The sequence below is a fragment of the Eucalyptus grandis genome, chromosome 5 (assembly GCF_016545825.1).
Source record: "Eucalyptus grandis isolate ANBG69807.140 chromosome 5, ASM1654582v1, whole genome shotgun sequence".
NCBI classification, from domain to species: Eukaryota; Viridiplantae; Streptophyta; class Magnoliopsida; order Myrtales; family Myrtaceae; genus Eucalyptus; species Eucalyptus grandis.
In genome coordinates this window covers 51,769,336-51,792,735 of record NC_052616.1, presented here as the reverse complement: position 1 = coordinate 51,792,735, position 23,400 = coordinate 51,769,336, and the positions used below count along the sequence as shown (strand labels likewise).

General features: G+C 36.8%; 2 protein-coding genes across 2 annotated transcripts; both read right to left on the bottom strand.

Annotated features, from left to right (window-relative positions):
- Window positions 1–1,678: 1,678 nt before the first annotated feature.
- LOC104447413 (G-type lectin S-receptor-like serine/threonine-protein kinase At4g27290) lies at window positions 1,679–5,253 on the bottom strand. Its single transcript, XM_039313217.1, is given in 8 exon segments — window positions 1,679–2,097; window positions 2,188–2,338; window positions 2,409–2,646; window positions 2,749–2,956; window positions 3,072–3,122; window positions 3,124–3,212; window positions 3,615–3,731; window positions 3,832–5,253. Coding segments are annotated over 8 exon segments (2,442 nt in total). The 5' UTR covers window positions 5,114–5,253; the 3' UTR covers window positions 1,679–1,791.
- Window positions 5,254–10,867: 5,614 nt separating this feature from the next.
- On the bottom strand, window positions 10,868–11,488 carry LOC120294001 (S-locus-specific glycoprotein S6-like). The gene has a single exon (XM_039313851.1). It carries the CDS (start codon window positions 11,486–11,488, stop codon window positions 10,868–10,870), a length of 621 nt encoding a protein of 206 aa, XP_039169785.1.
- Window positions 11,489–23,400: the final 11,912 nt, after the last annotated feature.

Genomic DNA, 23,400 nt, shown 5'->3' with positions numbered 1-23,400 from the left:
AATACCTAAAGATGTGTTTTGTGACCATATGAAATCTCTAGGATTGCGTAGAGGCTGATGTACTGAATACTGTAATTTCCCTAAGTGTTCACATTTGATGAATTTGTATTTTCATCATTAATGCCTATGAATCTTTGTTTGATCTTTATGCATCTTAATGCTCAGTGCATTACCTTAAGTTGAGAAAGTATGTCGGACAGATATAAGATTAGCCCACTCATACGGATAATCGTCTCTATTTACTGTGTGATAAATAGAGATGAGAATGTTTTTAAGCTTATTATCTAGGTGATAATCGAGAGCTCAAGCTTAAAATACATAAGTCGCCTTAACTAAGTGTTAAGATGAGGACATAATACTTACTATGTCCGAAAGTAAAATACCCCACATATTTTACTTTATCTGTCTAAGATGCCAGATATGAGTTCTGATGAATTTTGTAAATGAGTAGATATGTAAACTCAAGTTAGATATTTGGTATGTCTGAACTATCATCTGTACAGAGTGAAAGTGTAGACATACGCTTCATGGGAAAGGAGTTAATACATATGTATTTCATATTATGTATGCATGAGACGACCAATAAGAATGGCAAAAGTTTGATCTCAACTTTTATGCCGTGTGAGACTCTTGAGGAAAAGAATTCCTCAATTTTAGTGCCCTCATGACTTTTACTTATTCTCAAGATTTCTATTTAGTGTTTGCTATCTTAAGGTGTTGCTAATGGTCATGAGTTGATTCGATCTAATTGGACATTTCTAGAAAAGCAAGCTGAACTAAGATTGAGAGTTTGAAGGAAAAAGGTAGATCGAATTTGGAGAATCACATTGTAGTTTTGTATTCACTGGTTAACCAATTATGACTATTTTTGGGATAATCATAATTGTGAATACAATATATATATATATATATATATATATATATATATATCATTGTTTAAAAGAGATCAAGAGATATATAAATGTGATCGATCGATCTAGGGTACTGCATACTAAATCTACTCAGGATGTGATGCTCATTATGAGCTGCTATATATTCCTAACAGATATATGGCCTGCTATATAATCCTAACAAATATATGGCAACGAGCTCTCAAAGTATACTAGTCACACAGATTATTCACCGGTATAAATGTTGAAGAGAGGTAAAGACGATCCTATTCGGCCCACCATGTGCGAGTGGGAGATGATGGTTTTATTAATATTGTGATGGGCCTAAGTTAGCCCGTCCGCTCATGTTGGACCTAAAGCCCAGCCCACAAGATTAGGGCCCATGGATTGAGGGATATGATGAAGGAACACGTTTCTTTTTGGAGGAAACGTATATAAGGGGAAATAAAGAGGGAGGAACACACCTTTTGGCATAACGTGTGTTCCTCCTCCCTCTCTCCCTCAAAAACGTTCCAAAAAGAAAGAACAATGCGCAAGAGGCGACACCCATCTTCCCTTCAAGACGAATTGACATCATTGGATCTAACGAGATTAGAATTTCTTCCTCGATCTTCAGCATTGGTGTTTAATCTGTGGCTAACAAAGTACACTCGATTCCGTGGTGTGCTTTAGGATCGGTGATACATGTTCTTTCTGGGCTCGTCTTCCGCATTCTTTTTAGAGGTTCGATTTAGTGTCGAATCTGATTTCGGGAATCCGATTTACCCAACAAAGAGGACCAGCGTTAAACTTCACCTTTTTTATTTCTTCAATGACTGGGTACATTGCTTTCAGTGAACTTTGAGCGTATCTCATAGTGGAAATACCTAGCAGAAGTGAGGGACTACACATGCTTGGCAATCTATCTACCTTCTAATAATGTTATGGTAATCTCATTTGAGTTACAATCTCTTCGACTCATTTCAACATTTGTGTTTTCAGAGCTCCTCTCAATGTAGAAACCGGGCTGCTTTGGCTGTGGCAGCGAAGCGCTCTCGCTGTCCAACATTAGAAGCACAATCGACATATTTGGTCTATCGTCAGGACGTCGTTGCACGCATAATAGCCCAACATGTATGCATTTTACGACTTCTGACAGATCGAAAGAATTCGGAAGTTGTGGATCTATGAAGTCGCTCGCCTTCCTTTTAAGCCACAACATCCAGGCCTGACCAAAAAAAAAAGTGAATTTTTAGGCCATATCCAGCAATAGTATTGCTTTATTATAAGAATTTGACTTCTTATACGGTTGTCGCACGTGTCCAAGAAGATTGAAGCAATGGTCTGGATGATTGAACTCTCTATTCCTCTTTCCGCTTATTATCTCCAGCAACACTACTCCAAAGCTAAAAATGTCTGATTTTGTCGAGAAAAGCCCATCTATTGCATATTCTGGCGCCATGTAACCACTGTAGAAAGAACGATATGCATAACAAGAAAAGGAATGTGTAAGCCATGAAAATCTGACTCATTACTTACTAAGTGCCGACTATCCTCTTAGTTTTCACTAGAGATAGATCTCCGCCAAAGACTCTAGCCATGCCAAAATCTGATATTTTAGGGTTCATCTCATTGTCGACTAACACATTGCTTGCTTTGAGATCCCTATGTATGATTCTCAACCTCGAATCTCGATGGAGATAAAGGAGGCCCCTCGCAATTCCTACTATTATGTCGAATCGCATTCTCCATACTAGAGAATCTTCCCTTGTTTTACCTGAAACAAACCTTTTTCTAATCAGTAATCTAGATGAGAAAACGTTTCCAAAAGACTGTATTAAATCAAAATCAAACAAAGAAGGTATCGATCAAATCAAACCAAATATGAAAGAGTCTAGGCTTCCATTAGGCATGTACTCGTAGATTAGCATCCTCTCTTCTTCAATGCAACACCCCAGAAGCCTCACAAGATTTCGGTGCTGAAGCTTCCCGATCAACATGACTTCATTCTTGAATTCATTGAGACCTTGCCGAGAGTCTTCTGACAATCTCTTGACTGCTATTTCTTGCCCATTTGGCAGCTGACCCTGACAAGTGAATTGCATATTTTTTCCCAAGTAACGTGGGAAGATTCAAACGAAATGCATGAATGAAGAGTAGTGCTCTTTTGTACGACGCATGAAATTGTAGACTAAATTCTACCTTGTATACGGGGCCAAAACCTCCTTCTCCTAACTTATTTGAATCACAAAAAGTTGTTAGTTGCTCGTAAAATGGTGACCATATCAAAGATCGGAAGCTGTAAGTTGTTCTCATCTTCAGCCTGAAGGTCGAACGTTATCCCTGTTGACCATTGAACTTTCATCAGTGCATATTTTCTTTTTTTCCCCAGAATAAATGAACTATATGCAGACAATGAACAGTCGTTGCATGTATCAACTGAGAAACAAGTGTTAGCAATAAGGCCACAGCAATGACCTTTCCAAGTATCAATAGATCTAAAATTCATTTGACTTGATGAGAAAATATAAGATTCTTTTCCGTATGCTATCAACTTTCATTATTGATTGTTAACCCAGAAGTAAGGAAAACTGAATAGTAACAAAAGTAGCAATGCTATGACTTGACGCCAAGATACGAAAAGAGACAACTGAGAATTGTAGGTGAGGTTCTGAAAACAAATTCTAGTCAGAGCCACAATTGCTATAAAGCAAGAGCTCAACTCAACTTTAGGAAATGGAGTACCTTGAGCATGTTTTTTCATCTTCCTAAAAATGCAGAAATAAAGCACCACCAAAAGCACGACAAATGCCATGGAAGTCGCCACTGCCACCCATTCTTTCCACTTGAAATTTGCTGAATCTGAGAAAATTGAGACAGGTTAAAGGTGATCAAAATCAACGATGAATACGATTATCGAGTGTCCAGGAATAAAAAATTAAAAAGAAGGTATATGTACTACCGAGGTCTGAGGCTGAAACACGAATGTAAAGATCTTGATTCGCATATTCGCTGAGTTTTCTGACATCAAGAAGATCTCCAAACCATAGGAGACAGCCACTTCCACCTCCTGTGGCATCTATGCTTGCGTAAGCCCTGCATGAGCAGTTCTTGAAGCACTCTAATTCACATTGCTTAAGGCTCATGCTAGTGTTCATCGTGAACTGCAACAAATCAGGCATTTTCACACCTGTGAGCCTCTTAAACCCTTCTCCTTTAGAACAATTAAATGGGTTCTTACTGACACACCCGCTACTCTTCACAAATGTATCCCACTCTGCCTGTGACTTCGGTTGATAACCAATCATGCAGCTACATATTTGAGGATTGCTGATCGTGCACAAGCTATTGGGCCCGCAATTCCCGTAGACATCACAGGCATCATGCGGCAACGTATAAATCATGGTCCACTCCCACGTTTTCTCATTCCACAGGTACAGTTGGTGATTCCCTGAAGCGTTTAATACCGACCTAGTGATGGTGGACTCATTGAGACAGTTGAACGTGTAGTAGACCTCTTGAGAATTGTAGACGAACTTGGGGATGAATATCAGATTAGGACCGAGCGAAACCCCGCTGAACTGTATTCCATTCCAAGGCCCAGTTCGGAAGTATTTGACACGTCCCTTACGTATGACTAGTTCGGGAATTATTCCTCCAAGATCGACACCATAGGTGAAGTCTCCAGTTGAGGGATCCTCTGCGCTCTTCCAGGATGTCATGTGCCGGTCCAAACCCATCCTCAGGTCCCACCCTTGCTTCATACCCGCCAATAATGTGTTGGAGGGATGATCGAAACTCTGCCAAAGATAGTTTCCGGAGACATTTTGGCTGTCATCTTTCAAAACTAGATTTCCAGAATCCAGGAGCTGAGCAACTACGCTTTGTGAAGAAGCATTCATGTTATTCGATGACCACAAGACTCTTTCTGCTTGGTCGACAAGGACTAATTTACCTTCATTTCCGATCCTCAGAACCCCTGACGAATCATTCACCGGATTATCTCCATTTGCCACCCAAACAATGGTCTTTTCTGGGATGTTGTGGTACTGTATTGCGAGGTATCTGTTGCTGGAGTTTCCAGGGCTGAAGAAACCTAGCTGAAACTTTTCTCCTGCCGACACTAGAGTATCACCATCACGAATTGGCTCAGATGAGCTCAACACATCGACTGACTTGCATACTTCTAGTGCAAACATACAAATTGAAAGGAAATACAGTATGGAAAAACAAGGAATTTCCATCTATTATTAGCCTTTCACGCTTGCAAATAGAACTAGCAGGAGGAGAAAATTGAGTTCGCTGGAAATCCGGTGTTTGTTGAAATGAAGAAAGCGGAACAAATTCCTCATGATGTGTTGGTTCCATGACCCCATAGTTAATGAAGATTTGCTGGTAACCACAAACCACAAGCCTAACAGACTTCTGGATCTTCGAGGATTGTCGTTTCTGAGTCACTTTTCTCAAGTGACTCAGGAATTGCCTTAGCCAATGGGGAGGGAGGAAGCGGTCCAAGACATTTAATGTAATTGGACCTTTCCACAAATGACCTTTGAAAGCCAACTACACTCGGGTCTATCAAAGTTTTAAAGCCTGGCAAATTATTCACATCAATATTTTTCTGTATCCTCCGCATCATAATTTTTCACCGGTGCCCCTAAGAAATTTTGCACGGTGATTCATGGGCTCGCAAATTTCTTAGCCAAGCCAGAAAAAAAATAGATTAGATAGAAATAAAAAGAAAGGAAAATGAATACTTTTTATTTGAAGCATGACCCCATCCTACCAATATGTAGGGAACAGAACCGATTCATGTGGATTGACCATTGCCGATTGGTCCGTGGTCCTATGATGTGTTGGTTCCATGACCCCATAGTTAATGAAGATTTGGTGGTAGCCACAAACCACAAGCCTAAGAGACTTCTGGGTCTTCGAGGATTGTCCGTTTCTGAGTCACTTTTCTCAAGTGACTCAGGAATTGCCTTAGCCAATGGGGAGGGAGGAAGCGGTCCAAGACATTTAATGTAATTGGACCTTTCCACAAATGACCTTTGAAAGCCAACTACACTCGGGTCTATCAAAGTTTTAAAGCCTGGCAAATTATTCACATCAATATTTTTCTGTATCCTCCGCATCATAATTTTCACCGGTGCCCCTAAGAAATTTTGCACGGTGATTCATGGGCTCGCAAATTTCTTAGCCGAGCCAGAAAAAAAATAGATTAGATAGAAATAAAAAGAAAGGAAAATGAATACTTTTATTTGAAGCATGACCCCATCCTACCAATATGTAGGAACAGAACCGATTCATGTGGATTGACCATTGCCGATTGGTCCGTGGTCCTATGATGTGTTGGTTCCATGACCCCATAGTTAATGAAGATTTGGTGGTAGCCACAAACCACAAGCCTAAGAGACTTCTGGGTCTTCGAGGATTGTCCGTTTCTGAGTCACTTTTCTCAAGTGACTCAGGAATTGCCTTAGCCAATGGGGAGGGAGGAAGCGGTCCAAGACATTTAATGTAATTGGACTTTTCCACAAATGACATTTGAAAGCCAACTACACTCGGGTCTATCAAAGTTTTAAAGCCTGGCAAATTATTCACGTCAATATTTTTCTGTATCCTCCGCATCATAATTTTTCACCGGTACCCCTAAGAAATTTTGCACGGTGATTCATGGGCTCGCAAATTTCAAAACCGAACCGTCATGTGGATTGACCATTGCCGATTGGTCCGTGGTCCTATCCTGAGCGATTATGGGTGTTGTACTTGACTCGCCATTATTCATACGACCTCACAAGAGTGAATTGACTGCAGTCTTCGCCTTCTTGAAGTGTCCATTGAGTTAGCTTCATGACGAATACAGATATTGGATCAGTGTTGAAGATTGAAACTTTACTAATAGCGTGTTGTGTCACTCTATCTTATGCATCAGACGCTCTTGGCCTCTTCTTGGTCATATTCTCCCATTCTTAAAAGATTATGCTCACAAACTCAACGAAATAGAGTAAAAGCGAAAAGAGAAATCAGAACACAAGATATATCTTGGTTCACCTTTAAATTAGGGCTATATTCAGCAGATCATTTTATTATAATTAGCACCTTCAGTCTCTTTCGTACGACTCTTAATTACAAGAGAGAAAAATTACATATGACAGGCATAAAAAGACCTTAGGGCCAAGAAAGTTCTAGGCCCACTCAGTAGCTATTCATGAGTCCAATCCCAGACTACTAATAAATTATAAGCCCAAACTGTAAAAGTCTTTTGGCAGCCTGAGGCACTACCCCTGCAACCCCTGCAACCCCTATAACTTGATGTTGATGGAGATTATGAACTACACACCAACAGATATTATATTGGAGAAGAACACATGGCCCTTAAATTAGTAATGAGATTGTTGAATTTTTGGTTAATGAAATCAGCCTAGTTTCTTCATCATCTCTCTCTCTTTCTCTTCTCTTCCTTCGACTTATATTATCTGGGCTTTTCTCTCCTCTCCCAACTAAGTCTCAATAGTCCATAACTTTTCTCCATTGTAACCAGCAGAAGAACACGGTAGTCCATTGCAAAACGGATGTGCTGCCCGCATAGTCCGATAACTGAGGATGGCATTGTTGTCGACACATTGTGGAAGGTTTATAGTGCTTGACAGTGCGGAATACCAATTATGCTCCTGTGATGTCTAGTAAAAAACCGATCAGTGGATGATAGCCTAAGTATTCAACCTCGGGCAACAGCAGTTTGGCCTACTGAAAGGCGACCATATTCTTGTTGATAACATGTGCAGGAATTGGCTATTGAAGGGGTACAAGCACAAGGAAGTTCGATTCTGACAGAAGTTTTTTCAAAAGTCAAAAAGTCAAGGGGAAAAAAAGAGAAAATAAGGTTGAAAAGTCAAAAAAAAAAAAAAAAAAAAAAGCAGAACAGCGGGCGCTTGTTTATAAGAGATGCACGAGAAACAGAAAATGGGAAAAAAGAAAAAAGAAGAAGAAAGACGGGTTTTGCGCATAAGCCACGGAGGTTTCGTCAAGTCAGATCAATTATGTATTGCAATACTCGATAAGTGCTCACGCCCTTCATTCTTCTAACCAAAATAATTTTTGGGAAAGAGCTCAACTTTGAAGGATTGGGAAATTTGAGTCATGAAATCCAATTTCTAGCTAATTGAGTTTTAAAATTTCATGGAAATGGTGGATTATGACATTGTAGAGCTGTAAGTTTTAACAGAGTTGATTTGGAGCAACAGTTTTGTCGGAGTGAAATTTTAGATTTTGCTTATGAGTTTCATGTTACGTTTAGGTTTGAATAATCGCTTTCGCTTTGAGTGAGCGATTTGTTGTCATGTAGGAGTTGTTTTGTTACTATTTACATGTAGTTTAGCCGGTTCATAATTGCTATAGTATTTTACTAACTTTTGACACCAATTCTCATTTAATTGTTAGGATTACAATATCATCGACATGTATAGTCACATTGTGGGTATTCCCAGATAAGGGATGCTATCTTTTTTTATAATTTTTTAAACTCATATCTCCAAAGCCATAAAGATTTGATATTATATGAGTCATAAAAGAGCATGTTTGTGTTGCGACCTATCTCTCTTGAGAGGACATAGGTTTAGAGGTATTGCCTATAAAAGATTGGTCTATAGCCCATGATTAAGCACGGACACTTTCAAGCCCATGCCTTGCGTAACTTTGAGGTGTTCATAAGAATTTTGTGATAAGAAATTGCCACTAACCTATTTGGGTCGGCTAAAAACTAAATAAAGCATAAAGTTGTATCTCACTTCCTACACAGCCAAAAAATCTAAGGTCAAGAACTTGATTACACTATTTAACCAATTAGTGTCATTTTAATATCTAATCTTATTCATTTTAAAAATATTTTTGATATGCAATTTGGATTAATTTTAGACCAATCCACTAACATGTGTAATGACTATATGGGTGTGTAATTAGTAATAAAACAATGGGCAACTAGAGTCACATTAGGTAATATGCATCAGAAGAGTAAGAATCTAGCATTATCAAATAAGGAACATGCTATTGCTAACCAAGCCAAAGGGAAACCATTAACATACAGAAAGTGCGCAATTAAGGGTATTCGTTTCTAAGGACAATAAAAACCCTAAGATAAAGTCCTAAGGGCTTGGTTAACCTTAAGCATAATTATAAATTGAAAGACTTCCATTTTTTCTAGAGAAAATAACCTAAAAGATCAATTTGAACGTTTTAGAGGATTTTTAATTTTAAAAATTTTAGAGATTTTTTTTTGGATTTTTTGGAAAATTGAATTTTCGAATTTTAGAAAAAAATTCTATATTTTTTTTATTTTTTTATTTTTTTATTTTTATTAATTTTCTAATTATTATTGGAAAATTTAAACATTTTCTGAATATTGGAATTTTCTGAAAATTATTTAATAATTTTTTATTTTTTCAAAAAATTCAATTTTAAAAATATTTTCTAAATTTTTTTGAATTTTCAGAAAGTTTTTGAATTTTTATTATGTGTCAAAGTTTTGAACTTTTTTGAAAGTTTTTGAATTTTTGAAATTTTAGTATTTAATGTTATAATATTAGGAAACTGGTTCGGGCCGAGTAAATCAATCCAGCCCATTGACCCAACCTAGTCGAATTAAAAAGAAAAGAAAATTTTCATTTTTTTTTTATTTTTTAATGATTTTTCCATCTTTCCAATTTTTTTTTCTCGTGTCTTTTTCTTATTTTGTCCTATTCCTACACCTTCTTCTTCCTTGATTTTCTTCACAACTTCATCCCTCCTCTTCTGGAGCGCCGTCTGTTGCCCCGAGGCTCCTTCGTTTCTTCCCCCTCCCTCCTCTTGAAAGACTTCTACTTTTCAAGAGAAAATAACCCCAATTTGAATGTTTTGAGGATTTTTTATTTTAAAAACTTCAGAGATTTTTTTTTGGATTTTTTTGGGAAAATTGAATTTTCGAATTTTAGAAAAAAATCTTTTTATTATTTTTCTAATTATTACTGGAAATTTTAAACATATTATTTAATAATTTTTGAAATTTTTAAAAAATCGAATTTTTATAATTTTTTTTAATTTTCAGAAATTTTTGAATTTTTATTATTTGTCTAATTTTTGAACTTTTTTTGAAAATTTTAATGTTTAATGTTCTTATTTTGGGAAAATGGGTTCGGGCCGAGTAAACCCGGTCCGGCCCATTGACCAGACCCATTTGGATTAAAAAGAAAAGAAAATTTTCATTTTTAAAATTTTTTAATGATTTTTCTATTTTTCCAATTTTTTTGTCTCTTGTCTTTTCTTAATTTGTCTTATTCCCTGCACCTTCTTCTTCCTTGGTCTTCTTCACGATGTCCCTCCTCTTCTAAAGTGCCATCCATCGCCCTGAAGCTCCTTTGTTTTTTTTTTTTTTTTTTTTCTTGACAAGCCTAGGTCAAAGCTCAAGCCGCTGCCGAACCACTACCCTTCATCGACCATCCACTCCGATCGCCACTCGTCAGCTGACCTCCCTGCCGTCATTTACCATTTTATGGGATTGGTCTAAGGTGAGATATAATATTTCTTAATTTATCTAATATAAGGCTAGCTAGTGTGGGCTGAGTTGAGCTTGGCTTGTAATGAGAGGGTCTGATTGGAAACTCTAAAAATAGTATTCAAGTCTGTCATTTAACCCTAATTCTCACAAGTATCCTTACATAAGGAGCGTTTACCTAGCGCTAAAGGGTGGGAGGGTCATCTCATTGAGCCAATGATACAAATGGTAATAGAGGAGAAGGATTTGCGTGTGGATCATTGCTTTTCCGCTTCCGCATCAGGAACAATGGATTCCAAAATAGGTGCGTTGATCTTTCTACTCAATCATTTATGCTCTTGTTCTAGTTATGGATATCTTGGGGTTGCATGTTTTGTATCCAACATGTGGTATTAGAGCAACCATAACCTAAAACTCGAATGAATAGAATTTTTGCCTTATTTTGGTGATTTCATGACTTTTTGTTCAATTAAAATAAAATTAAATTACAAATTCGAACTGGGCTCGTCAAGACGAGCAAATTCGTGGGCGATGCATTGGGCCCGCAATTCCCGTAGACATCACATTCATCATGCGGCAACATATAAATCATGGTCCACTCCCGCGTTTCCTCATTCCACAGGTACCGTTGGTGATTCCCTGAAGCGTTTAATACCGACCTAGTGATGGTGGACTCATTGAAATTGTTGAACATGTAGTAGACCTCTTGAGAATTGTTGACGAACTTGGGGATGAATATCAAATTAGGAGAGAACAGAACCCCGCTGAACTGTATTCCATTCCAAGGCCCAGTTCGAAAGTATTTGACACGTCCCTTACGTATGACTAGTTGGGGAATCATTCCTCCGAGATCGACACCATAGGTGAAGTATCCAGTTGAGGGATCCTCTGCGCTCTTCCAGGATGTCATGTGCCGGTCCAAACCCATCCTCAGGTCCCACCCGAGCTTCATACCCGCCAATAATGTGTTGGAGGGATGATCGAAACTCTGCCAAAGATAGTTTCCGAAGATATTTTGGCTGTCATTTTTCAAAACTAGATTTCCAGAATCCAGGAGCTGAGCAACTACGCTTTGTGAAGAAGCATTCATGTTATTCGATGACCACAAGACTCTTTCTGCTTGGTCGACAAGGACTAATTTACCTTCATTTCCGATCCTCAGAACCCTGACGAATCATTCACCGGATTATCTCCATTTGCCACCCAAACAATGGTCTTTTCTGGGATGTTGTGGTACTGTATTGCGAGGTATCTGTTGCTGGAGTTTCCAGGGCTGAAGAAACCTAGCTGAAACTTTTCTCCTGCCGACACTAGAGTATCACCATCACGAATTGGCTCAGATGAGCTCAACACATCGACTGACTTGCATACTTCTAGTGCAAACATACAAATTGAAAGGAAATACAGTATGGAAAAACAAGGAATTTCCATCTATTATTAGCCTTTCACGCTTGCAAATAGAACTAGCAGGAGGAGAAAATTGAGTTCGCTGGAAATCCGGTGTTTGTTGAAATGAAGAAAGCGGGACAAATTCCTCATGATGTGTTGGTTCCATGACCCCATAGTTAATGAAGATTTGCTGGTAACCACAAACCACAAGCCTAACAGACTTCTGGATCTTCGAGGATTGTCCGTTTCTGAGTCACTTTTCTCAAGTGACTCAGGAATTGCCTTAGCCAATGGGGAGGGAGGAAGCGGTCCAAGACATTTAATGTAATTGGACTTTTCCACAAATGACCTTTGAAAGCCAACTACACTCGGGTCTATCAAATTTTAAAGCCTGGCAAATTATTCACATCAATATTTTTCTGTATCCTCCGCATCATAATTTTTCACCGGTGCCCCTAAGAAATTTTGCACGGTGATTCATGGGCTCGCAAATTTCTTAGCTGAGCCAGAAAAAAAATAGATTAGATAGAAATAAAAAGAAAGGAAAATGAATACTTTTTATTTGAAGCATGACCCCATCCTACCAATATGTAGGGAACAGAACCGATTCATGTGGATTGACCATTGCCGATTGGTCCCTGGTCCTATGATGTGTTGGTTCCGTGACTCCATAGTTAATGAAGATTTGGTGGTAGCCACAAACCACAAGCCTAACAGACTTCTGGGTCTTCGAGGATTGTCCGTTTCTGAGTCACTTTTCTCAAGTGACTCAGGAATTGCCTTAGCCAATGGGGAGGGAGGAAGCGGTCCAAGACATTTAATGTAATTGGACTTTTCCACAAATGACATTTGAAAGCCAACTACACTCAGGTATATCAAAGTGTTAAAGCCTGGCAAATTACTCACATCAATATTTTTCTCTATCCTCCGCATTGTAATTTTTCACCGGCGCCGCCAAGAAATTTTGCACGGTGATTCATGTGCTCGCAAATTTCAAAACAGAACATGTGTATTGACCATTGCCGATTGGTCCATGGTCCTATCCTGGGCGATTATGGGTGCCGCACTTGACTCGCCATTATTCATATGACCTCATAAGAGTGAATTAACCGTAGACTTCACCTTCTTGAAGTGTCCATTGAGTTAGCTTCACGACAAACACAGATATTGGATCAGTGTTGAAGATTGAGACTTTACTAATAGCGTGTTGTGTCACTCTATCTTATGCATCAGACGCTCTTGGCCTCTTCTTGGTCATATTCTCCCATTCTTAAAAGATTATGCTCACAAACTCAACGAAATAGAGTAAAAGCGAAAAGAGAAATCAGAACACAAGATATATCTTGGTTCAACTTTAAATTAGGGCTATATTCAGCAGATCATTTTATTATAATTAGCACCTTCAGTCTCTTTCGTACCACTCTTAATTACAAGAGAGAAAAATTACATATGACGGGCATAAAAAGACCTTAGAGCCAAGAAAGCTCTAAGCCCACTCAGTAGCTATTCATGAGTCCAATTCTAGACTACTAATAAATTATAAGCCCAAACTGTAAAAGTCTTTTGGCAGCTTGAGGCACTACCCCTGCAACCCCCGCAACCCCTATAACTTGATGTTGATGGAGATTATGAACTACACACCAACAGATATTATATTGGAGAAGAACACATGGCCCTTAAATTAGTGATGAGATTGTTGAATTTTTGGTTAATGAAATCAGCCTAGTTTCTTCATCATCTCTCTCTCTTTCTCTTCTCTTCCTTCGACTTATATTATCTGGGCTTTTCTCTCCTCTCCCAACTAAGTCTCAATAGTCCATAACTTTTCTCCATTGTAACCAGCAGAAGAACACGGTAGTCCATTGCAAAACGGATGTGCTGCCCGCATAGTCCGATAACTGAGGATGGCATTGTTGTCGACACATTGTGGAAGGTTTATAGTGCTTGACAGTGCGGAATACCAATTATGCTCCTGTGATGTCTAGTAAAAAACCGATCAGTGGATGATAGCCTAAGTATTCAACCTCAGGCAACAGCAGTTTGGCCTACTGGAAGGCGACCGTATTCTTGTTGATAACATGTGCAGGAATTGGCTATTGAAGGGGTACAAGCACAAGGAAGTTCGATTCTGACAGAAGATTTTTCAAAAAGTCAAAAAGTCAAGGGGGAAAAAAAAGAGAAAATAAGGTTGAAAAGTCCAAAAAAAAAAAAAAAAGCAGAACAGTGGGCGCTTGTTTATAAGAGATGCACGAGAAACAGAAAATGGGAAAAAAGAAAAAAGAAGAAGAAAAGGAAAGACGGGTTTTGCGCATAAGCCACTGAGGTTTCGTCAAGTCCGATCAATTATGTATTGCAATACTCGATAAGTGCTCGCGCCCTTCATTCTTCTAACCAAAATAATTTTTGGGTTAGAGCTCAACTTCAAAGTTTTGGGAAATTTGAGTCATGAAATCCAATTTCTAGCTAATTGAGTTTTAAAATTTCATGGAAATGGTGGATTATGACATTGTAAAGCTGTAAGTTTTAACGGGAGTTGATTTGGAGCAACAGTTTTGTCGGAGCGAAATTTTATATTTTGCTTATGAGTTTCACGTTTCGTTTAGGTTTAAATAATCGCTTTTGCTTTGAGTGAGCGATTTGTTGTCATGTAGGAGTTGTTTTGTTACTATTTGCATGTAGTTTAGCCGGTTCATAATTACTATAGTATTTTACTAACTTTTGACACCAATTCTCGTTTAATTGTTAGGATTACAATATCATCGACGTGTATAGTCACATTGTGGGTATTCCCAGATAAGGGATGCTATCTTTTTTTTTTTATTTATAATTTTTTAAACTCATATCTCGAAAGCTATAAAGATTTGATATTATATGAGTCATAAAAGAGTATGTTTGTGTTGCGACCTATCGAGGGTATAGATTTACGGGTATTGCCTAAAAGATGGGTCTATGACCCATGATTAAGCACGGATCCTTTCAAGCCCATACCTTGCGTAACTTTGAGGTGTTCATAAGAATTTTGTGATAAGAAATTGCCACTAATCTATTTGGGTCAGCTAAAAACCAAGTGAAGCATAACTTTGTACTCACTTCTTACACAGCCAAAGAATCTAAGGTCGAAAACTTGATTATACTATTTAACCAATTAGTGCCATTTTAGTATATAATCTTATTCTTTTAAAAAAAGATTTTTGATATGCAATTTGGATTAATTTTAAACCAATCCACTAACATGTGTAATGACTATATGGGTGTGTAATTAGTAATAAAACAATGGGCAACTAGAGTCACATTAGGTAAATTGCATCGGAAGAGTAAGAATCTAGCATTTTCAAATAAGGAACATGCTATTGCTAACCAAGCCAAAAGGAAAATATTAACATACAGAAAGTGCGCAATTAAGGGTATTCGTTTCTAAGGACAATAAAAACCCTAAGATAAAGTCCTAAGGGCTTGGTTAACTTTAAGCATAATTATAAATTGAAAGATTTCCATTTTTCTAGAGAAAATAACCTAAAAGATCAATTTGAACATTTGTTGATGATTAAGAAGTATGACAATATTTACGCAGAGTAATAGTATCTATTGTTATAGTTGATATATTTGGTTTTGTGATTTGACTCAATTAATAGGCTATCGGTTGATGCAATGACAATTTGTTACTTAAAATTGGCTAATAAATCAGCTGTTAACCTTGGAGACATAGTTTACCTTATGAAACTCATGAGCAATAGTGGATGTTTGTCGAGCTTGTTAATCTAGAGTATCATGTATTGCTATTGACGTTAACTTGTGAGAGGTCCTCCGGATCAGCATTTTTTTTTTTTAATGATTTTCTGGTAGTTTGCAATATGGGTGCACAAGAGATGCTTTCTTCTATGTTATGAGAAGTTTTTTGTATTGCTATGATTGGTGATTTCATTGAAGTCTATCTTTCAGGTCCTTTATATATATATATATATATATATATATATATATATATATATATGTATGATCGATTTTCCTAGATGAATAAAGCAGTGTAATTAGCATGATATATCATTTTGGTGATTTACTACCCCTATCACTAAAGTTAAAATCACATATATATGGTGTATGTGAAAAGTGAAGTTTATATCCCTGGTATGAGAGAGTTTCAAGGATTCAATTGAGTAGTAACTACCAAAGTGGCACACTTGATTGGGTTTGAGAAATATCAATCTTGTATAATGATTAGGATGTCTCATAATCTAATGCATAGTCATACTCCCAAAGGAAGTGATTGTGTATTAGTTCATGGAGGGATACATGATGGTGTGGTGGAGGAGTGACTGATCTTAGTGGTTTATATGCTTAAAAGTGATAAATTCATTAAGGTTAGAATATATTCTCATAATCGCTATCATGTGGGGAGTGTACAACTGCATATCATATATTCTGCCAAAATGTGATTATATGATTTTGCATATAACTATCTTGATGTGTACTTATACATTAAGTTATACAATGCTCACATGATGCTAATTATATACATTACTTTGTTTTCCAGTCACCTTTTCTGTAATTAATAACTCCACTATTATTGAGATTTTTATTGGTTCAAATTTTAAGTAGTGGAAATAAGATTTTCTATTTGGTAAAAGAGCAATCGGATCTGCTTGTTATTCATGAAGCATTTCATTTAGGAACATTTGAAAAGTGATTTACCAACTGACTACACTCCTAAAAGATGATGGAAGCCTTAGTGGCTTGAAATAATATACTGTCTAATACCGAAATTAGGATATATCTACAAGGACTATCATTATATGTCTCGTATATGGTTGAAAATGTTGTTTCCAAAAGTTTTCTATCTAAGGGATAATCTCACATATGTCTAAAGAAAGAATAGAAAAATTGACAATATTGATATTCTGTTTACTCTTAACGGTTATTTAAAGACTTCTATAGATTATTGTGGAAGTAAAATGATCGAGATAAAGAATAAAATAGTTAGAATTAGTCTTAAAGGTTGTTAGGCCTAATAGTGGCGATGAGTATTTTGGCAAGTATGGTAATGCTGAATAGCGTAAAGGGTCATTTGTCAAATACTAGGTAAATTTTGGGGTGGTAACATAATTTACTATACTTAAAAATCCTGACAAAATGATTTGGCCGAAAGACATAATTGCACCATAATCAACATGGTGATGAGTATGATGAGTAAGACTAATATATCTGGTCTTATGTGGGTTGATATTTTGAAAACAACATTTTCACATACAAAACGTGTTTCTTACCAAAGTTGTTCCCCAAACTTTTTTTGAGTTATGAATTGGATGTAAATTTAACTTGAATCATATTAAAATTTAGAGGTGTTATGCATAAAAGAGGTCATATAATCCAATATTAAGTGCGTTAGAATTTAGATCCATTTAGAATTATTTTACATCTTACCTAGATTGTTCATAAAGATATTGATTTTATAACCTTAATGAAGGTACAAGAATTATGAAATTACAAACAGTAAAGTTTCTAGAGTTCGACGTAGTTGTAAAAGATAGCCGCTCTCAGATTATTAAGAATAATAATGCGATGGGGATTACTGTGTCTTTTTCTTTGCATATACAGATAATTATGAAATCTCATATACCATAGATTATTGTTGAGGTTCAATATACTATTCTTAATGAAGTTTGTGATGGAATTTCTTAAACCTCTCAAGTGCTAGCTGAAGTGGTTGTATCAAGAAATCTGTTAGGGAAAAATGGTCAGTTATATCATTAGACTATATAGTCTATTTGTGAGAGCATGATTGCAATATCTACTATATGGTTGAATTAGAGACTTATATAAATATTGTTTCTTATCATCAATCAAGTATGTGCTTAGATGCCATAAAAGATGATATGTAATCTATGAAATATTATAGTGTTTGGAAACTTACTGATTTGTCTAAAGATCACAAGCTCATTAGTTGCAAATATGTGTACAAAACTAAAAGGATTTCAAAGAAAGATTGTGGAGTTTAAAACTAAACTGGTAGCTAAAGTTTTCATTCTGAAGGGGGGTGGATAGTTAATAGTGAAGAAATAATTATTTCTTTCTAGTATTTTAAAGATTTTTTCAGAATGAATGTTGCATTAATAGTTTATTTTTGATATGGAGTTACGCCAAATAAATACTATCTTTCCAAATGGACACGTTGATAACGAAATCTATATAGTGCAACCGGAGGATTTTGCAGCAGATGATTCAAGTAAACTTGTGTGTAGATTGAAAAGTCTTATTAATGGTCTTAAGCAAGTTTCTAGATGATATTATCAAAGTTTTATAGTGTTGTCATTTCGTTTAGTTGGGAACAAAGTAATTCAGTAGATATATACTGTAAGGTCAGTGTGAGGAAATTTATTTTTCTCATACTCTATGTACATGATTTTTTGCTTACAAGTAGTGATATTGAGGCATCTTTTGTCCTTTGCACTGAGGTTTGTAAGAATTGTTTTCGCCATATATGTCCGATTTATCTCAAAGGAAATTTGCTAATCATATTTTGGAAATATTCTAGTCATTAAGGGTGATGGACCGAATCCATTACATTGTCCTTATTTAAATATTGGGAAAATCTTGTTAAAGAATGTACTTTGTGTCAATGCATTTAAAAGTATAATGTATGCTGATTTACATACATGTTCAAGTCTTGCAACTAGTAAGGTATTTATATGTAAACTTTGTTAACTATTAAGATGATATGAGATCAATAATGGATTGCATATTGATATTAGTAGGAAGTGCAGTAAATAAAGTTCCATTTTATCTTTTGCTATATAAGCAGAGTTTGTAACATTCTTTTAGGTTGGGCTAATAAGCTCTAGAACCTCATTAATGAGTTGACCGTTTTTAATTTTATGGATAGACCAATACGGTTGTATTGAGACAATAAATTTGTAGTATTATTTGTTAATAACAGAGGTCTCAAGGAGTCTAAATATATGATAATCAAATTTTTTATCATAAAGAAACGATACAAAAATGTGACGTTATAATATAACATATTTCCATAGATGATATAGTTGCAGATTCACTAACTAAAGGACTTCGCTATTCTGTTCTTGAGTGACATATCATTAATATGAGCTTAAGAATATCATGAGATACTGTTGTTTAGTGGGAGTTATTTCGGTTTTACTCTAATAAAGTTTATATCTGTGTTCGTTACACTTAGTAATGGTTTGATATCTATCAACGTTTGCATTCAATAAAATATTTTTGAATGTATTTTCATTATGTTGAATACATATTGATAAAAGTATTAATGTATTATATAAATCTCGAGTGAAGGTTAGGGGCATCCAGTTTTTAGAATTGTGAATATATCTTATTATACATAAATAAATGTTAACTATAAAGACAAGGCATATATGAGTTCACTGGAACTATAAAGACATTCTTTAGTGGCACAAGTTTTTTGTGACACTTAAGAGAATGGTGATTGACAAATGGGATTTTTGTTATGAGAGATGTTATCTATTTGCCACACTACCATATTGAATGCATATCAATAGAGTTGAAAGCACTTGTGACCATGGAAAGCTCTGTGTGTATACATGCAGTTACCGACATGATTCGGTGTTTGAGACTTTATGGAATGAGATTGACTATTAAAAATTATCTCTAGACCAGGGTGTGCACATACAGTACAATTTCAATTAATATAGTCCAAGTGGGAGAATGTAAGAGTTTTCCTAATGTGGACTACATTAATTGATATTGTAATTTACCGTTTTACGAGATTGGCCTAAGGTGAGATAGAATGTTTCATAGTTAGTCTAATATGAGGCTGGCCAGTGTGGGCCGAGATGAGCTTGGCCCATAATAATAGGGCTTGATTGGAAACTCTATAAATAGTACTCAAGTCTTTTCTCTAAACCTAATTCTCACAAGTATCCTAACATAAGGAGCGTTACCTAGTGCTAAAGGGTGAGGAGGCCCGTCTCATTGAGCTAGTGATATGAAGAGTGATAGAAGAGAAGGACTTACGTATGGATCATTGTTTTTCCACTTCCACATTAAGAACAATGGATTTCAAAATGCGTTCATCTTTCTACTCAATTATCTATGTTCTTGTTCTGGTTATTAAGATCTTAGGATTACTTGTTTTGCATTCAACATACCCTCCTCGGCCAAACATCGAACACACAACAGTGACGATGGGAACGTAGCGAACGACCACACGGCTGGTGCCCAAGGTTACCAAACTCCACCGGAACATCACAATAGAGCGTGACACGCCCGGACAACTCGATTTCAACCAAAGACGAAGGCACGGAGACTAGAGCTCGTTGTGGCATTCTATCGAACAAGTGTAATATGCTAGAGGAACGAGAGATTCCGGCTCAATTGAGACTCAAATCCAGACCGGGACTCTTGACAAGTGGACCAGAACACACAGCAATTTATGTTCGCATATTTGTTGAGTTTTTTGATATCAAGAAGATCTCCAAACCACGGGAGACAGCCACTTCCACCTCCCATGACATCTATGTTGGCATAGGCCCTGCATGAGCAGTTCTTGAAGCACTCTCATTCCTTGAGGCTCATGCTAGTGTTCACCGTGAACTGCAACAAATCAGGCACTTTCACACCTTTGAGCCTCTTAAACCCTTCTCCTTTAGAACAATTAAATGGGTTCTTATCGACATACCCGCTAGTCCACACAAGCGTATACCACCCTGTCTGTGACTTCGGTTGATAACCAGTCATGCAGCTGCATATTTGAGGATTGCTAATCGTGCACATGCTATTGGGTCCGCAATTCGCATAGACATCACAGGCATCATGTGGCAACATATAGATCAGGGTCCATTACTGAATTTTCTCATTCCATGGTACCTTTGGATGTTCCCGAACTGTTTAATTCCAATCTCGTGATGGTGGATTCATTGAAAGCTTTGAACGTGTAGTAGACCAACTGAGAATTGTTGACGAATTTTGGGGTGAATATCAAATTAGGAGTCATTTGAACCCCGCTGAACTGAATTCTTTGTTCCAAGGCCCGGTTCGGTAGTACTTGGCATGTCCCTTATGAACAATGAATTGGGGAATTATGCCTCGAGATTGACACCATAGGTGAAGTCTTTGGTTGATGGATCCTTTGTGCTCTTCCTAGATGTCATGTGCCGGTCCAAACCCATTCTCGGGTCCCACCCGAATTTCATGCCCTGCCAATAATGTGTCGGAGAGATGGTCAAAACTCTGCCAAATATAGTTTCCGGAGATATATTTGCTGCTATCTTTCAAAACCAGGTTTCAGAATCTAGGAGCTGAGCAACTCGCTTCCCGCAAAGAAGTATTCATGTGGTTCGACAAACACAAGACTCTTTCTGCTCGCTCGACAAGGACTAGTTTCCCTTTGTTTCCTATCATCAAAACACCTAATGGATCATTCAAAGGATTATCTCTATTTGCTACCCAAACAATGGTCTTATTTGGGATATTGTGGTAACATATTGCGAGGTATCTATTGCTGGAGCTTCAGGTCGAAGAATCCAGCTGAAACTTTTATTTGGCGACACTAGAGTGTCTCCATAGCAAATAGGCTCAGCATACTTCTGCTAGTGAAAACAAAGAAATTGAAATGCAATAGAGAACGGGAAAATGCAGAATATACATCTACTAGAGAAATCGTGTAATGGACTATCTATTTTAGTCTTTTGTGCTTGCAAATAAAAGTTGATTTCCATGAAAATCTGGGGTTAGTTGAAATGATAGAGAGGTAGAAAAGTTCTCTTGATTTTTTGATTCTATGATTCAATAGTTGATGAGCATTTGCCATTAGTAGCCTACCACATACCTAACAGACTTTCTGAGACTTTGAATCTGTTTTTGAGTCCCATTTCACAAGTGAAGGACCCATCATTTGGACTTGTAGCAGCTAGACAAGAATTGCGCCAGCCAAATTGGAAGGGGGAAATGGTCTAAGATATTTTGGGTGAATTTGACTTTTCAACTTATGTGAACGTGCATTAAACAAGAATTGCGTTGCCATGGAGGAATTACCGTTAGGTTAACTTTCTAACCATAGGAAAGTTTGAAAGCCTACCAATTCTTTCACATCAATCATGAAAAATATGTTTATCACGTCAATCATCAGGAACCGAAAGGCCTCTTCCTCCCCTCATTATTGTTCTTGGTCCCATCAAATTCTCCTAGCTGGTTCATTCCTCCTCCAATCGTTTATCTTAAATGCTCTCAAACTGACTATTCCAAGGACGTTTAGTCATTCTTACAGTGGCTATACGTTTTTATCTGTAACACATGGGCCCATCAAGCCCAGGCCCATGTATTTAATGGACAAACGCAGCCCATCTTCTTTCTTCTCTTGTCAAGATTATTCACGTGAGGGAGGCAGCAGACATAATAAGGAAAATAAGAGGATAGGGAACTCGTCCACGGGAAGGAAATAGGGTGAAAAGGAAGAAATTTTTGCACGTTCACGAAGCCAAATCAGTTGCTAATTGTAATACCGGTAAGTGTTCATGCCTTTTTGTTCATTTAATCGGAGTAATACTTGGGATTAGAGCACAAATTTAGAGTTTTGTGGATTTTGAACTATAATGTTCAATTAAGGAGTCGTAGAGCTGTAAATATGTATAGAAATGATAGTTTGGGGGTACCGTGGAGCCGTAAGATCTTACAAAACTTGACTTGTACTTATCGTTTACTTCAAATTCTAGGTGTCGGGAAATTCGAGCCAGGAAATCCAATTTCCGAGTTATTGAGTTTTGGAATTTCATGGAAATGTGGATTTTGGCATTGTAGAGCTGTGGGTTTTGATAGGAGTTGATTTGGAGCAACAATTTAGTCAAGGTGAAATTTTAGGTTTTGCTAATTAATTCAACATTGCGTTTACGTTTGAATAATTGCTTTGAGTGAGCCAATTAATAATTGTTATTGTATTTTACCAGGTTTTGATATTGATTCTCATTTGTTTGTTAGGAGTATGGCATTGTCGATGCGTATAGTTATGTTGTGGGCATTTCCAAGTAAGGGGTACTATATCTTTTATGAAATATTAGACTCATGTCTTGAAAGCTATTGAGATTTGATACTATATATGTTATGGAAGAGTATGTTTATTGTCTAAAAATCTAGATCAAGATTTACTATGTTTTGGTGTTTTGGTGTTTGTGAATAGTTTGAAATTTTTTTAAGGAAAGGTGTTGTGAAACATTACACACACACACATTGATTTGTGTATATTGATTTGTGAACCTGGTTAATGAAATGGGTTGAGAAATGGTATGTGAAATGTATTATTATTTAAGAAATGAGTTATCAAATTATTTGAAAAATGCTTTGCGAAAAGTATTTTGGTGTATTAGTTGAGTTGCAAAAAATTATATATTTTAGTTTACGAAACCAATTCGTGTTATATATTATGGATTGACCTTGTGGGTATTGGAAGATGCATATTTGATGCTCAATATCACTATAAACCCAATTGAGGGTTTATGGCTATGCGCATCCTAGTTTAGGGGCTAGCTACCGGCAATATAAGTAGACAACTTGCCAAGGAGGGAACTTGGTTGCCTTATCACAAGCTATTATGCATTATGATGATTGATAAATGAACATGAGATTGGCCAATGGATT